The 17,314-nt window shown below is 38.6% G+C and overlaps 1 protein-coding gene across 6 annotated transcripts in view; it reads right to left on the bottom strand.

Annotated features, from left to right (window-relative positions):
- The window catches only part of KIF16B (kinesin family member 16B), a 223,787-nt gene that overhangs the window by 43,799 nt on the left and 162,674 nt on the right, over positions 1–17,314 (bottom strand). For all 6 annotated transcript variants that reach the window (XM_008173558.4, XM_065589753.1, XM_008173554.4 and 3 more), the window contains 2 exons: positions 15,679–15,801; positions 5,523–5,612 (listed from right to left, as the gene is read on the bottom strand). In XM_008173558.4, coding sequence (XP_008171780.2) covers positions 5,523–5,612; positions 15,679–15,801 — 213 coding nt within the window. The remainder of the gene's footprint in view (positions 1–5,522; positions 5,613–15,678; positions 15,802–17,314) is intronic.

The following is a 17,314-nucleotide window of genomic DNA, read 5'->3' as shown; positions in this document are numbered from 1 at the left end:
TAATCACTGCACAAAATGCTTTGAAAATAAATTTAAGAAACAGTCATGTTAGTGCATACACATGCTCAGCACTGCACATTTAGAAGATGAAACTATAAAAATATTGTAGGGAATGGACAGTTCCCAACTTCCAAGTGAAGAAACAACATGGGAACCATATAAATATAAAATTGATTTGTCTTTTATAATTTTATTTTTTTACATGCACCAAGGTAAAAGTGAGTAGCTTCAGTAGTGGAGTGCTCCTGCCTGCATGCCTCATGTCCTTATATTTTAATTAGAAAGGTATTTAATATTTTTAGTGGATCCTGCATATTTTTAAAGACGCACACTAGCAAGAATAAAAAAATCTTTCAATTCAACCATCTAGTGCTTCCCTGAATAACGTTTAGAGGAACAGTGAACAAAAAAGTCCCAGAGGAAGATTGAGAGTGGGCCGGTCTTCACTTCAGGAAGATCAACGCTGCTGCAATCGATGTAGCAGGGGTCGATTTAGTGGGTCTAGTGAAGACCCTCTAAATCGACTGCAGAGCGCACTCAGTTCAACCCCAGTACTCCAGCTCCCCGAGAAGATTACGGCAAGTCAACCAGAGAGCGTTTCCCGTCGATGCAGTGCAGTGAAGACACCGGGGTAAGCCGACCTAAGCTACATCAACTCCAGCTTCGTAATGCACGTAGCTGGAGTAGCGTAACTTAGGTTGACTAACCCTGGTAGTGAAAATAAGCCCAGTGTCCCTCCTTGAGCGAAGCCTACATTGATAACCATAGGCCAGATCATGCCAGTACATAGGGACATAAGAGGGAGAAAAGACCCCCACCTGGATGCTGATGAATGGACACCCAGACCTTGGATTCAGGCATGAGAGAGAAATAGGGACTTACTACTTGTCCCTCTGTGCTCACATCCCACCCACCTGTTTTTTGGGCACCAGACAGGGAGTAATCCCAATGAGACCGTCAGTTTCGCCATAAAAGGGTGATTACTACACCAGTAATCTGCCTATCTGAAGCAAGCTGGGGAGCAGTGAATGAATCTTTTCCTGCACTACCCATTACTTGGGGAAAATTGTAAAACCATGACATAGCACTACATAAAAAGGGCTGCTTAAAAAAAGAAAAGAAAAAGAATTCAGCTCTAAAAGTTCTTGCTTCTCAACTAAGGTACCTGCTTCTTCACTGAAAGGCAAACAACAAAAACACTTTAATTACAAGTGCTGCTATATCTGAAAGGCAAGTATTGTCTGGATTAAAATTAATTAAAGAATCAATGCAAGAAAAAATCCTGAATCTGTCTACGACTATTGCGCACACTTAATACAATACACTCGGTTAACACCAAAGTACAGTATTGCCTGTAGCACTTAAAAATCTCACATTGGTGCATGCCACTTTGGTCTTAAAATTTCCTTGCAACACATTTCAATTAGATAAATTCAATTAGTTATCAAAATCTATTTATTAATCTAATTTTAAACGTGCTGCTAAGTAAAATAATTTACTGCATATTTGAGACTGTCGGACATTAAGCAGTTCATCTTTCTGAAATGTTAGACATTCTACCTTTCCAATAAATCAGTTTTTCAATACGTTCCTTTTGGGAATGCACTGGCAGTAAAACAAACTGCAAGATCGGCAAATTATTAAAATACTGATGTAGTAATTCAAGTGCAGCAACTAATGAGTTGTAAAGTTCACTTCCAAAAGCAGGGCACTGTATACATTAAACATGTATACAATATTTTCTGTTTATAATAAATAATTTAGAGTTGGAAGGTGAATTACATTAAATAATTCAACTCAAATAGATTTTTATGCAGCTGCTTTTCGGAACTGAATTTATTTGGAATAATTCATGGATGCAACTTTTCCAAATTTTATATTTACGCACTTGTTTAATAATTCAGTGACAACTTATGTCAGGGAGGGATCAGTAGAAATGTCTGGGTGATTTTCAATGAGTTAAACAGAGATAGCTCCTTTTACATGTTACAAATTACATTTAAAAATAGTACAGTTCAAAAGGTATTTTAAATAAAGGTAAAATATTGGAGGTCCTACAGAACTCGCCTATTTAATGTAAGCATTGCTATTCCTGAAAAAAAAAAAAACCCCACACTCCATCCTGGTTGCCTCATGTTCATTATGATTTGGCAAGCAGATTTCTTTTCTTTTCTCCTCCTCCCCCTACTTCCTTAAATAAGCATGTTTCACAAAAGAGACATGCGGACATGTTGATAACTAGAAATCAAGTGTAGATGTTAACACCTCTTTTGCCCACAAATTGGTCACTTATTATTTGTAGTGCTGAAAGTTGCAAGATAGAATTGGGTACCCACTGTGTCAGGTGCTGTAAAAAAACAAACCAAACCAAACCCACCCACACCCACACCCCCCCACACACAAGACTACATGGTTGCTGCCCCCACGTATGTTAACATCTAGAAATTATCTATGGCTATATACAAATGGAAACAACCTGTCACCTTGGTAACTAAATAAGTACTAAAAAGTTCATAGTGACAAAAGTTATAGTGTCATTGTTTAGAAATAAATGTGATTATACATTCTCTCTCAAATAGAATACATTTTAAACCAAAAATTATTACTATGCTGTTTTAAGAAAGTATCTCATATATTAAGAAAATATCATGTACCATGAGATATGGCAATGATTAATATACTAAAATGGCTGATAGTGAAAATAGTTAAGAAGGGAACAAGTAAAACATGTATATCAGTTTCTATTATCCGCATGGTTAAACAAGTATTTCGTTAATAAAAAGACCTTAGACCAGCCCCAAAAATTTTACTAGCCGTGTGTATCAAAATGGATATTCTCCAGAGGAGAAGCGATAATTATTTATATGTAATTATTGTTCTTTTAAGATATATAGATGTACTACAGCTCAATACTGGTAGGAAACTAGCTCAGTGCTGGTAGGAAACTCACAAAGCTTAAAGTTCTAAGCAGCAAGCTCCAGCGAGGGCATCACTTGCCAACCCTGTAGTGGAGTTGCAATGATACCTAGAGCTTCCAATTATCACTGCATTTGAAGCAAAAAGTGGAAATTTGTGAAATTTGGAAAAACAATAAAGGATTATAGAACATTCCACTTTGAGGGCAGGTAAGTAGTGGTCAGTCTGGTTCTCTCTCATCAGATAACATTAACTACAGTATCTCTTATCCAAAGAGACGTTATAATAGATTCCTACTCTAAGTGTCATCTTTCAACAATATGTAAGTACGCCACCCAGAGATATGGCAACAGACAGTACAAGACACACTGCAAGGAAAAACATATGTTACATTCAATTTAAAATATAGGGGAGAGAGGGAGCTAAGATATCTTAAAAATATGTACAGCAAAATTAGGAGGTGGCAAGAGAAATAAGTTCTGTAACACCAGCAAGCCCGACTTGATTTTTGCTTAGGCAGTGATCAATCAATAATGCTTCATGAGATGTGCAACAAATGCCATATTGCTGCCCTGCAAATCTTCTAGAATGCGGCTCAAAAAGGAGGTCTTATCTCATTCAAAAAGGTCACAATAACACTCCATGTCACAAGGGGCTTTTTAACAGGTGTTTTCAGAGCAACAGGCTCTTCCTGAATCTGATCATTATACATTGCAGAGAAGGTAGTCTCCCTTCAACAGCTATGGAATGGAACGTCAGGGAAGATGTCTGTAACCCAGACTTAGATGATAACTATTCAAGAATGGGGTTTGTTTTTGGAGGAAGGCGGGAGGTGCATGTAGATGGCTCTGCATAGATAGATCTTTTGAGCAGCTAAGAGGACTTAAAACACCAAACCTTGCACCTCCACTCTTTCATGAGCTATGCTGGGACAATGGGATTTAGATGGGGGATCTGGTTTGGTGAGGTGAGATACGACAAGGCTCAGTCTAATGGAACCTGACACTGCTATCAATAACAGGGTTGACAACTGCATTTGTATCAGGCAACAGGATGTCATTAGATTGTCCAAACAGCTTCCTCACCTGAATTTGTTCAGAACCTTTGCTACTAGAAATACCAAAGAAAGTCATATGTGAACTTTCATAATCTATTTTTAATAAGCATCCATCTTTAATCAAGTCTTTATATAGTGATTTGCACTCTGACATTCACAGGAATGGTAAATATCTCATCTACTATCCCCCTGATCAAAAGATTAACAGTTGTGTCTCTCAGAAGAGCTTATCTATGATAGTGTTGTGTTTTCCTGACAGGTAAAAGGCAGCCAGAAATAACTTTGACGCAGACTGTAACACTAATATTCTATGAAGTTGGATTCTGTATAAACTCTGGGAACTATCACATCAAACCTACACTCACACTGACATGACTGACATTGGAGTCCATGCATAAAATCAGGTATATGACTTGAGAGTAGAGCAGCTTGGAAAATTTTGGATGGAACTTTTTTCTGTTGGAAAATTCTGATTTGTCAAAAGTGATATTTCTGCTAAACTTTTCAAGCTCAAGAAAATTTCATTTAGAAGTTGAAAAATAGCATTTTGATGAGGTTAAACGGGAACATTTTGACTTTCTGTTTTGAAATGAATTTTCATTTCAATTATTTTAATTCTATATTATACAGTGTAGTATAAAATAAGTCAAAATTAGAAACAGTGTTGGTTTTTAGAAATTACATTTTTGGGAAATTTCAAATGGGTGGGGGAGGAACAATTTTTTTTTTATTATGGAAAATCCTGCAAAATGGAAAATTTGTGTTTTTATCCAGGTCTATTTTAGACTTTCAGCCTCAGAGCTTTCCAAATTGCTTAGAATTTCTATTTATAGGAAATGCCAGGGGAGGGAAGGAGAACATCTCGGGGCCTGGCAAGCCCACAGTAATTTCTACTGCATGGTCCACTCTGAAATAAACCAGGCATGTTTGCCTGTGATGTGCCTCACACAAGGATACTTCTTGATGCTGCTGGGATGCTTTTTCTATGACACCCAAGAAAGAGAGGGTAAGGGGGGCGGGGGGGGGAGGGAATTCAAAAATCAAATGTTAAGAGTGAAGACTAGAATGTTATTAATGCACACTATGGTGAACTAAGGCACGGTGAGACATTACTCCTCAAAAAAGGCTCAGTACTCAAAACCTCTGAGGTGTCCAGAAGGAACAATCTTATATTTTATAGCAACCTGCAAGGAACTATTATAAAAGGATAACTAAGGAACATAAGAAGTTGTCAAGATGACTCAATGAGACAACAGGTATGTTGGAGTGAACTGCAGAGTAGAGCACAGCAACTGCAGGGACCAACTCCAGTCAGCCCTAAGAAAGGAATTAATGGTTAGAGGCAACATGGTTTGTTGACAATGCAATGATTATCTTGCTGGACCCAGTGACTTTGGAACTTCAAACTACTACAGGGGCCTGCGAGTCTTATGCAAGGAGCACAGATCTCAGAATAAGGATCTTAGACAGCATGTATCTTTTGAAAGCATCTTTCTTTTCAAGCCTCACTCCCACTCTATCCCTCAAAAGAAGTTTCCCAGTGACTTACCTCTGGGTATTTTAACTTTAAAGTTTTATGCATTTCTCGAAAACGACTATACCGCCTGAATACTGTCCAGGTCTCATCCAGGACTGTTATCTATTCACCAGAAAACAAACAAAAAACAGTTTGTCATTAAAAAGAATGCAGCAAACAAAGTTGCTATATAAAGCAGGCAACATTAGTTCCCATATGTAACACTACATAGTTTGATACGTTTACTTAATTTTTCAGTTGTAACGGTGGTAGAATGTATTGGGAGGGGAGCACAACTGGCTTTTGACAAAATTAGTTGCTTGATTTCACAGACAAGAAATCTTTAGCCATTTTTATTCAGTAACAGAGACTGAACACTTTTATTGCATATTCCAGAGTGGCTTCACAAATCTGTATGCATGTGAAAATACCCCCTCAAAACCTTTCAACTGTGTAGTTATGGTGACTTTAGATACCAAAATTATTATCTAAAATAATGAATGGTATAATCTATTGCACTATAGTACACAGCACTGGTTTTGTGTCGCTATACATATATATATTACGCACATTCATACTGTAAATTATTGCATGAGAGTATTTAACATTTGTAAGCTACATTGTAACAGTCATGTAATTTTCGAGGTTTCAATTGAATATATTTCTTCAAAATGGAATGGGTTCTATAGCATCCTTACTCACATGGGTGTGCACCTTACTCATAAGAGTAGTTTCACTGAAGCCAACAGGATTATTCCTTGAGTAGGTACTTATCAATGTCACTAAGGGGGGCACAACCTATCCTAAGCAATTGGGAATACCTGAACTCCTTGTTTCAACTGAGAAATTCTTTGACATAAAGTAAGTTTTTCAGTCTCTGAAATTAGTAGAAATTATCGCAATTCCAAAGTCTTAACATATATACATACCTGGTATTAAATTAAATCTATTAACTTGGCTAATAAGAGTTATAGCCCTTGAACTTCTTATGTTATGCATGGAGGGCAAAGATAAACATGTCAACAAAATTTAATTCCAGAAAGAACTGGGTTTGGCTTTTAACACCAAAGTAAATCTAAAATAACTATTGGTCACTATTGATCATATAGTGTAGTTACAGCACTGGAGAAAAGCAGACAAGATGGAATAATAGGGGCGGGGGGAAAGAACTTGGAACAGCAAAACCAGAAGGAGCTTGTGTATGAGTTCCTTATTTGGTCACAGCTAACTCATTAATACCATATAAACTATGACCTTTTCATTCCCTCTTGATGTGCATACAACAGTGGAATTACATAGTGATAACATTTTGCAAAAGGAAAAATAAATGTGCATTGTGTAACGTAGCAACTAGAAAAAATAAGGGCATGTAACAAATTGATCTCAAGATATTCAGTTCTTTTTTTAACGTAGTTAAGAATATGAGTTTTCTACTGCTTCAAGTCTTTAATAAGCAAATTCATTACCTTTCCCTTCTTTGAATTCTTTTTTTTATAAAATCCATCTTTCATGTCACAAATATGATCAAACGCTACTTAAACATAATCAACATTTCTGCATGACACATTGCATTTCCTTATAAACAATTCATACCCAATTGCATCCACAATATTTTTTAATAAATGTCTCAGGGATTTAAGAATCACCTGAATGCACTTACAGTATATATTTATTTCAAACTGTTAACAGCGAATGACGATTCAACAAACAGTTTGATATACTGAAGAATGTTAACCTTTTAGACAAAATGGTTTTTAATTTACCTAGATGATAACATCACTCTAAGAATCTAAGCAAATGTTAGACTATAATAGGATGTCATTCACAATGCAAAAATGATACATGGGGTAGTAATTAACTAATGTTTGAGCAACTATAATGTTCAGGTCATTTAATTGTTTGTTTTAATTATGTATTTCAGGGATTATAAATGAGCGGTAAAATTTCACTCTGGGCTGACACTCTTAAGCTTACAAGATCTCAGTCCAGAAATGACTGTTGCCCTTTTTCTAAGTTTCAGGGGGAAGGAGGGGGAGTCTTAGCAGGCTCAAAACATTCATGGCCCTCTGGACCACACACCTGTGGAAGAGCACTGATGTTAATGTGCCAAAAATGCCTGTCAACATATCTTGCTCTGGCATCTGAGAACTGCATAAATTCTAGGGAAGCAAAGAATTACTCAAATCAAACTGCCTCGAGATGACTTCAAATCCCAATTATTATTTCGCACCTCCATCCTGTGAAACTTTACCAAAGCTCAATGACTCTATTATCTACCTTGCTTGATGCTAGACTGGGTTGAGGTAAGTAGAAGGCAGTATTGAGAAGTTATGTTCCAAGGTTGTTTTAAAAATGAAGGCATTACCTCCAACAGTCCTTTGGTGGGTAGGGGCGGGGGGTTGCTCTAAATCATATGGCCCCTTTCTCTAGTGTCAATCCAGCAGCCAGAGAAAGTAAAACACTTCAAACCATTGCTATTTTAAAATCCTTCCTTGGTTAGTTGGTGTTCTGCCACCCAGGCAATGATACTTTCTTCACACCCTCAATGCTGAGATTTCAAGTGGCTCAATTTCAATGTTTGGCAGGATCCTAATATTCCCCAAAGCTCCATAATCCTCCTGGATGTTACGACAGGGCAGACTCAGACTACACGCATGAAGAGAGGGTGGTTGTGCAAAACCTAATGTAACTTTCTATAGCCACTACAGAGGGCCTGTTCCAACCAATGTAGTCAAAAGAGTCTCTAGTGTGAGCATAGCTTCTGTGGCTACCCAGCCAAGAAAATCTGCAGAACTTCCCTAGAGCAGTAGCATATAAAGTTAATTTGGGCTGGACTGGGCAGGTCATTTTTGTGCTGCTGCAGTTCAAAAAATCAAATTTTATATCTGAAACATAGGGACTGTTAGTCCATATACAGAGGATATGGGTAAAACTTTCAAAAGGCTGACCTGCAGAATGGGATTTAGTTCCTTTTAAATGTTATGGTATGTTCTGCCACAGTTTATTTTAAAACAATTTTATATTATCAGTGTTAGCATCTATATATAGAGGATAGCACATAATGTATTTTTTCCATAACATTTTAAACTCATTTTTAACATGGTGACACTCAGTGCAATACTAAATATGGATTTATGTGGAAAACAACAGCTATTTTTGGAACCCTTATAGTCGATCAAGTTAAATATATTTTTGACTTTATTGCAAACACTAATAAATTAATATTTAATTGAGTAGTCTAAAACTGCAGTTTTATTTCTGCTCTAGATTGAACAGGGTTATTTCCTACCTGGAAATTAGGTTTATGGAAAGAGAATATGACAATGCGGACTGCTGAACTTTTCTTCTGCTTGGTGACAAAGAGTAAACGGTTTAATCAATATTTTATGCTGATTTCCTACAGAGGCACTCATAAGAAAACTGTAGTCGTCTTTTTTTTTTTAAGACACAAAAACAACAGTGAAAAAAGTAATTAAAAATGTGCCCTATCCTGAACCCAACAGAAAGGGAGATAAAAAGATAGGAGAAAGCGTAGCCTATTTAATTATTTTTGTGAAATAATAGTGCAGTTATTGTCACTGTGAAAATTAACAGTTCCTCAATGCACCAGATGTGTGCCTTGCAAATAACTTCTGCAAGCTCTATTTACAAAATTAAGTTATATTAATTTTACTTCTGTTCGCATAGCAGAACCAGATACAGCACTGCAGAACCAGATCAGTTATAGGTGAATGAGCTGAATTCTTCTCGGGCTCATTTATCATCTGCAGGATTAAGTTTGATGCTATTTTACAGTACTTTTTCCAGAGAATAATCACCTGTTAGGACTTTACGTCTACACGCAGTATCAGCCAAGAGGTCCAAATGGTACAGTAAGTAAAGGAATGTGAGGAAGTTCCAAATGGCTACGCTGCAGATCTTTTCCTTGGAGAAAGATTCCATCTCCACCAATTACATTAACTATGGCACTCGTCAAATGGGACTTTAACGTTGTGGGACAGGTGACTCGTTTGGCTTTCAAGTCAGTATGGTTTTGATCCAGTGATGGGGAAAGCTGAAAACCTTGTTTACATTTTTGTTTCTGCCACAATCTATGAACTCAGCATCTGAAGATCTAAAATTCAATGGTCCTAAATTATAACTAGATTTACACAGATCTCTTTCTTGGAAGACATTTTTGACTAAAATATCAAGCAAAGAATTTAAAGGAGAACTGAGGATTTTTTTTTTTAAAAAGGTATTTATATTTATTGTATTTAGGAGGCTGTGAGCGAGTGAGAGGTATTTTCTCTAAAAACAGAGGTTAATGATCTCTCTTCTGCCTCATACTAATCTTTAGAGTTGTCTTTTGGAGTCAGTGAAATCCATGCCTGGAGGAGTCAAAATTTTGAGGGAATCCAGTACAATCTGATTGAGTCTGTGGATGAATGGTGACATCTGGCGGCTATCAGTGGCATTATATCCACCACAAGCTTCCTCCTGGATGCTGGCCAATTGCCTGCCTCTAGAGTGGGCTTCCCTGCTGAACATCCATTGTGGCTTCTGGCCACAACTATGGGCAGTACAACAACATGAGAGTAAGCACGGATTGCGAGCAAGTGACTCTTGCATTCCAATCCCAGTCCCAATATAAACATACTCTGAGGTTTTGGTCAAGTCATTTAAATAATCAAGTACCTTCACTTATGTTAACATGACCGGCTATTTTGGATTCTCTACGGAATGCATACAAAACTGCCTGGCAGATGGGAGTTTATATGGAAAACTATCCATTGGCACTGTGTAGGAAGGATATTAATATTAGCAACTACCACTAGACACCAGCATACGGGGCTGAACTTCACCTCTCCTGCTGCAGAAGAGGCTGGTGCTGACCTAAGGAGTCTCTTTTATAGAAAATGAATCAATTCAATGTGGGGTCTCAAGTCTAGGGTCTCCTGAAAATAATAAAGGTAGGATCTTGTGCGCAATGGTTTCACCGTGATGGACTAGAGTTAGCTAACTATGAGAGTGGAGGGACCATTTAAAAGACCCACTCCAAAAAGCTAAAGCTCACCTATGGATGGACACAGTGCTAAGCCAGCCTGCACTAGAAAATAATGTTTTGTCTTGACGATATACTAGTATAGCTAGAAGTGAACTTATTTAAGGACTGCCTACTAGATTGAAGGACTTGTGAATATTTAGACTAAGGTGCTGCCAAGATCCCCTGAATTGCTCGCTCTTCTTTGTGATACCAGGGAAAGAATTTATCCATTTTTTGCCAGCAGAAGACATTTTTTCACCCTCATTTCTTGATTTTGTTTCTTCAAATTATGGCAATATCTAGGGTGTTGGCCGCATACGAATTTAAGCATTTGCTGATAAAAATGTATGTTTCCAAAGATTCACAGATGTGGCTTGCTTATCTTTAGATGTTCTCTGATAGGTCAACATGTATCTGAGTCAGAGTTTGAGGGCTGTAGGGTGCAGGAAAGTCATAGTTTTGTGGTAGGAAAAGAGCAATAAAAGTTTGAGCAGTTTGTTGGGAGACCAACAGCAGGAGTAAGACTAGGGAAAAAATCTCACTCTGATAAAAGAGAAACTTAGATCTAAATTTGGGAGAAAGGAAAGACTCTCAGGTAAGGAGTTATTTCAGCAGCTGGTAATCTTCCCTGACCACGAGGGACATCCATGAAATAAACAGGGTAGAACCTTCCTTTCCTTAATAGATTCATAGATTTTAAGACTAAAGGGAAGCATAACATCATCAAGGTATGTGCAAAAGACTATCTAGAAGAGGTTGAGAGAAAATTACCTCTCCCAAATCCTATCCTATAGTAATCCTAAACTATTAATAACCTTGGGACTTTACGGAATGTTTTCATTCTATTAAGAAAGTAACTAAGCATCAACCTAACTTCACCTGGTGGAGAATAGGCTTTGAGCGACACCTCTTGAGAGGTAGTCAATCTGGATTTAAAAAAGCTATATCTGCCTAAAGAAAACAATTTTGGTGAAAAGGCCTCATTCTCAATCTACAAACAGAGTTACCAGTAGGGTCAGGAACCCATAATCTAGTTTTTGAGGTTAAGACCATATTGACAAGATAATTAAGTATTTCTTGAAACCTTCCAAAAGGCAGGTATCAGTAAACTCTTGCCACTTTTGAATCTATAGTCGAGTCAAATGCAGTGTGTTTTGAGGAGTGAAAGTGAATCACCTTGGCTTATCTTTTGGTCTCAGAAATGAAACCGGGAGCCAGGCATCTGGAATGCAGGTTGTCTCATCATTTATTAGTCAACTATCAAGGTAGAGGAAGATGTGAATTTCTTTCTTTCCCAAGTGAGCTTCTGCCACAGCTAAGGCTTACTTAATACCCTGGCCAAAATGGTAGAGCTTTGCACTGGTAACGAACCCCTCCAAAGAAGATACAAAGGTAGTTCCTGAGAGATGACCTGGCAGATACGTGTAAGTAAGTGACTGAAGTAGAGCACCAAGTCAATCCTGTGAATTTAAAATGCTACAATTGAGACTAAGGTCACCATTCTGAACTTGCAGATAGAGATGCTGAGTAGTCATAAGACCAGAATGGAATACAGAAGCATAGGAATTGACATAATGAATCATATCAGTGCTCCATCTCATCTAATAGGCTATCTCTAGCAATGATCAGCATTAGATGCTTTAAAGGAAGACGCAAAAACCTGTGTAGTGGACATATCTGCAGTAACCATTTCACTGAGGAAATTTCTTCCTAACCCCTATCCCTTAATGGTTGGCTTATTCCCTAAAGCATGAGGTATCTTGCTTGTAATTTCTCCCCCACTCATCTGAATTAGGTTTGGATGGTCTCATTATACCCTCAAGCATTTTGGTCTTCAAGAGTAGAAATCATTCAGTCAATATGGTATCTTTATGGAAGACAGTCTTGTAATTATGGTTCCATGAATCACAGAATCATAGAACTAGAAGGGACCTTGAGAGGTCATCTAGTCCAGTCCCCTGCTCTCGTGGCAGGACTAATTATCTAGACAATTCCTGACAGGTGTTTGTCTAACCTGCTCTTAAAAATCTCTGATGGTGCAGATTCCACAATCTCTCTAGGCAATTTATTCCAGTGCTTAAACACTCTGACAGTTAGGAAGTTTTTCCTAATGTCCAACCTAAACTGCCCTTGCTGCAATTTAAGCCCATTGCTTCTTGTCCTATCCTCAGAGGTTAAGAAAAACAATTTTTCTTCCTCCTCCTTGTAACAACCTTTTACATACTTGAAAACTATTATCATGTCCCTTCTCAGTCTTCTCTTTTCCAGACTAAACAACCCCAATTTTTTCAAACTTCCCTCATAGGTCATGTTTTCTAGACCTGTAATCATTTTTGTTGTTCTTCTCTTGACTCTCTCCAATTTGTCCACATCTTTGCTGAAATCTGGTGCCCAGAACTGGACACAATACTCCAGTTGAGGCCAAATCAGAGGGAAGTGGAGTCGGGGGCCCTGTAACCAGACTGCTAAATAGAGAGAGGGAACCCAGGAGCAGAGAAGTAGCAGCGTTCTAAGCCCCTGGTGGAGTGGCAGTTGTAGGCTTATATAACAAGGGCTGTGGGGTGGGGCTTGGAGCCTAATAGTCACCATATGGAAAGCAGCTTGGGCAACAGCATGGCGTGGCCTCCAAGGAGAGAATATACTATAAAAGAGAAACATGAGTTGTGAGGACAGCAGAGAGAGTCAACTGCCTTGAATAAAGAAAGGATTATGGATTATAAGGGATATCCCAGGTACTAACCTCTGAAGAGCCCTAACCAATTTCAGAGTTGCCACCTACAGGCTATTAGGTATTATGTTTATTACTGTAACTAAGCTGATAACAAAGGCATACGAGTGTAACAATAGTAGACTCCCATTCCCTGACACTGCTATGTCACCCTCTTCTATTGTTCTGACCTGTGGAAAGGCTGCAACTTGTTCCTTAGTAGTTACTTGCAAGAGGGATTCTTGAAAAGTTAGGGGGAGAGGGATGATTTGGTATCATGAAGTCAAAAAGTTCCCCGAAGCCAATGGCTTATTGAGCTGATGTGGTTAAGGCACTTCAGTTTCATAGCCAATGGTACACAAGGAAGTGATGTGGCCAGCTGCAGGTCTGACCACCTTTAACCTAACCTGATGGATCAGGTACCAATTTTGCAGCTGGCAGAATGTGAGCACAGCTCAGAAATGATCTGCATGTTGTAGTGAAAGCCCTTTAACCTGCGGTAGCTAATGAAAAACTAGGTCAGCAAGTTTGACACACAGCAGCTAAAGGCTGTCAATCCTCTTCTCTCCGACCCCAGCCAAATTGATGTCTTCAGTCTGCAGAGATGTGTCAATCATACAGGCTTGTGCATGCTCTACCTTCACCAAGCATGTTTCCATTCAGCTTTTCATGTTTTGCTTTGAAGCGAGACGGTCTCGATTCCTGGGTTAGGAAGGAAAGGCAGTGTACCTGTACTTACCCAGCAAGGTTGAACATGAAAAAAATCTCAGGGAGAAACTATGCTGGAAGAGATAACATTGAGGAGGAAGGAGATAGGAATTGGAGAAACTAACAGAGTTCGGACATGGAGAAAATGAATGGAGGGTGGAAGGAGAGGAGTAACATGGGGAGACCAGGGAGCAGATGGAACCTCAGAAAATGTCTATAGCTTAATGCTGTGTTTGTTATTAGACGAAAACATGACAAGTTTAATAACGTCATATATCTAATCATTTTATATCAAACTGTACCGTGATTTTTGTGATAAAACCTGTATTATTTGTAAAAAACTTAGCTTGTGTTAGGATTCTAATCTCAGCTACTCTACTGTAACTTCAATGTAGTTACCCCAAATTTAAACTGGAGTAGTGAGATCAATAGTCTGACCACTGAAGTTTTGTAGTTGTGCATATGATCCATTAGATCAGGGGTAGGAAAACGTTTTAATCCGGCCCTCGAGCTCCTGCCGGGGAGCAAGATCTGGGGCTTGCCCCGCTCCAGTGCTCTAGCCAGGGAGCAAGGTTGGAGGCTTGCCCCGCTCCACGCGTCTCCTGGAAGCAGCAACATGTCTTCCCTCTGGCTTCTACGTGTAGGGGCAGCCAAGGGGCTCCACACACTGCCCGGCCCCAAGCGCCGCCCCCGCAGCTCCCACTGGCCAGGAACCACGGACAATGGGAGCTACAGGAGTGGCACCTGTCCGCGCCTCTGCATGTAATCCGGAGGAAGGATATGCCGCTACTTCTGGGAGCTGCTTTATGTAAGCGCCGCATAGAGCCTGCACCCCTGACTGCTTCCCGCGCCCCAACCCTGATCCTCCTCCCGCCCTCCAAACCCCTCGGTCCCAGCCCAGAGCACCCTCCTGCACCCCCAATCCCTGACCCCAGCCCCACCCCAGAGCCCTCACCCCCTCCCACATCCCAACCCCGAATTTCCTGAGTATTCTTGGCCCACCATACCATTTCCATACCCAGATGTGGCCCTCGGGCCAAAAAGTTTACCCACCCCTGCGTTAGATGCTGTATGCAGACATCCCCACAGTATCCAGTAAAGTGTGCTGTTGAGTAAGAAAGTTTGTGACAATGGGGATTTTTAATAGAAAAAACACAGAAGTGACAACCTTCAAAAAGAATATTTACAATGCTCCCTTTTTCTTTACCAATGAGATATCAGTGATAGTTAAGATTACATATATGAGTCTCTTACCAAGGATGACATCTTGCCCAAGTCAAGACACTGTCCCACACAGCTCATCTTGTTTTGCACATTTTGAGTAGAGTTATCATTTCTATCCTGCTAATAGTCATCTCTGAAATCCAGAATGTTTTCTGTTGGAAAGCCCTTTGGCAGCCAACACAATACATTTCCTGGGAATAATCACGCAGATTTCTAAAGTCTAACATTTTTTAACCTGGGAGTTTTCTTTCAGGTTGTTGTCTACTTCTCTTGGCTGCTATACTGCTTGTGACATCATTGTGAGCAGCAGTCAACTTAGTTATATCTCCACACTTTATTACCAACTGCATTTCACAATGCAAGAATGTTTTCCACCTTTTGAACTCGGATGGCTGGGTAGAGCAATTTCATAACCACTTGCTAGTGAGCTGTGGGCATTTTTCTGTCACTCCGTAATGGTATAACAAAGCAGCATGCGTGCAAGAAACCCAAACATTAAAGAAAGATAATTGAAAAACACTTACCTTTATCTCAAACTCATAGTGCTCATCTTTTCCCTGCCCACAAAGGACATAGCGCGGAATGCTAATTTTAATTGGGTCCTTTAGGTCATCTGGATTTGCTCCCAGAGAGCGACAGATCATCCGCTATCAAATAGATATCAAATAAGAAGAACAAAGGAAGACCAGAATCACTACATGGAATATACTTTAGTTGGCTAGAAATAAGAAAATGCTCTTGGACAGAGAAGTAGAGAAAAGAGCATAAAGGAGGTAAAGGTTACTTAGAAACATGAAGGATTCTTTGAAAGAAAAATGGTAATCATCTTATTAATGAATCCTCACATTTCCTTTAGATATACATGAAAAAAACTGTGATAAAGCCATTTCAATTGTTGTTTAATATTTGAAGGCATTTGCAGCTTAGAAGTAAAAAGCTAAAAAGGAAGCATTAAACTTTATGTTTTGATCTTACTTGAAAATATAAAAATATGAATTAGGACTTTACAACCGGAAATTAACCTTGCTTTTTGTTTGTTTTAAATAGCAGACCTATTTGCAGACAACATGCAAAGCTTGAGAGAATCTGGGCAGTCCTAAAAATATTTTAAATCCTAAAACATTTTATAATTCAATAAGGTACAGATAACACTTTAATCCATTGTCAAAACAGTTTCCTAGCATATCCTTTAAGCCGCATCTGATTAACAGAAACGTCAAATATGACAAATGTTCATGGTCTGGATAGCAAGGTGCTGGAGATTACAGACATCTTTACAGATAAGCCTACAATGAAAGCGCATTCCTTTGACTAAGAGCTAAGAAGATCTGAAATTTAGCAATCTTGTATTTTCCAAAGTTGTGTGAAAAATTAAAATATTTTTGCAACTCAAGATATTAATGTTTTGCAATGCTTGTGTCCAAAAGTGGCATAAGCATTTGTAATGAATAGAGATATTAATTATGTGATTTCTGGTACCATTAAGTTCTCCATCTTTTTAGTGGAAAGAGTTTAGTCTGAAAAGCTTCATAATTTCACTTTTATTTTAAAAAGCAATAGCACTGAGACAAATACAAGTTTATAATATAGATTTAAAAAACAGCTTTAATTTTGCTGACATATTCCATTTTTATACAGAATGATGTTACCCAAGGACACCTATATAATCTAGACCGTGGCCCATCTCCAATGCTTTACTGATGACCACCTGAGACTCTGTGTTCTTTGCTCCGGAGCAAGCCGACAGGCTATTTAGAGGTCTTATTTCTATGAAAAAATACTAAAACCCCAGTTGAAAGTGTTATTTACAATTTATTAATATCTGACTTTTTATTGTATTGTAAATTGATCTCCAAAACCAAAATATCCTGTTTAATTTTTTTAAATTTCTATACCACATATAAATCTTTTAAAGCAAAAAAGACCAGGTAATCTTCTGTTATTTTAGTAAGTGAAATCCATATTTATCACGTGTTGGATTGACAATCCTAGAAAGCTTAGTAGAGGCACCACAATGCATGAACTCCTATGCTTAAATGCCCCAATTCTGACCAGCACGGACTATATCTAGGGGAGAGTGAGAGAAAATGTAGTTCAGTCTTCAGCTCACTGACTCCTTGGTCTCTCCGCTGCAACTGCCCACAGAGTGCTTGTTGGTTT

Source organism: Chrysemys picta, chromosome 3 (genome assembly GCF_011386835.1).
Source record: "Chrysemys picta bellii isolate R12L10 chromosome 3, ASM1138683v2, whole genome shotgun sequence".
NCBI lineage: Eukaryota > Metazoa > Chordata > Testudines > Emydidae > Chrysemys > Chrysemys picta.
This window is presented reverse-complemented; position numbering and strand designations above follow the sequence as displayed.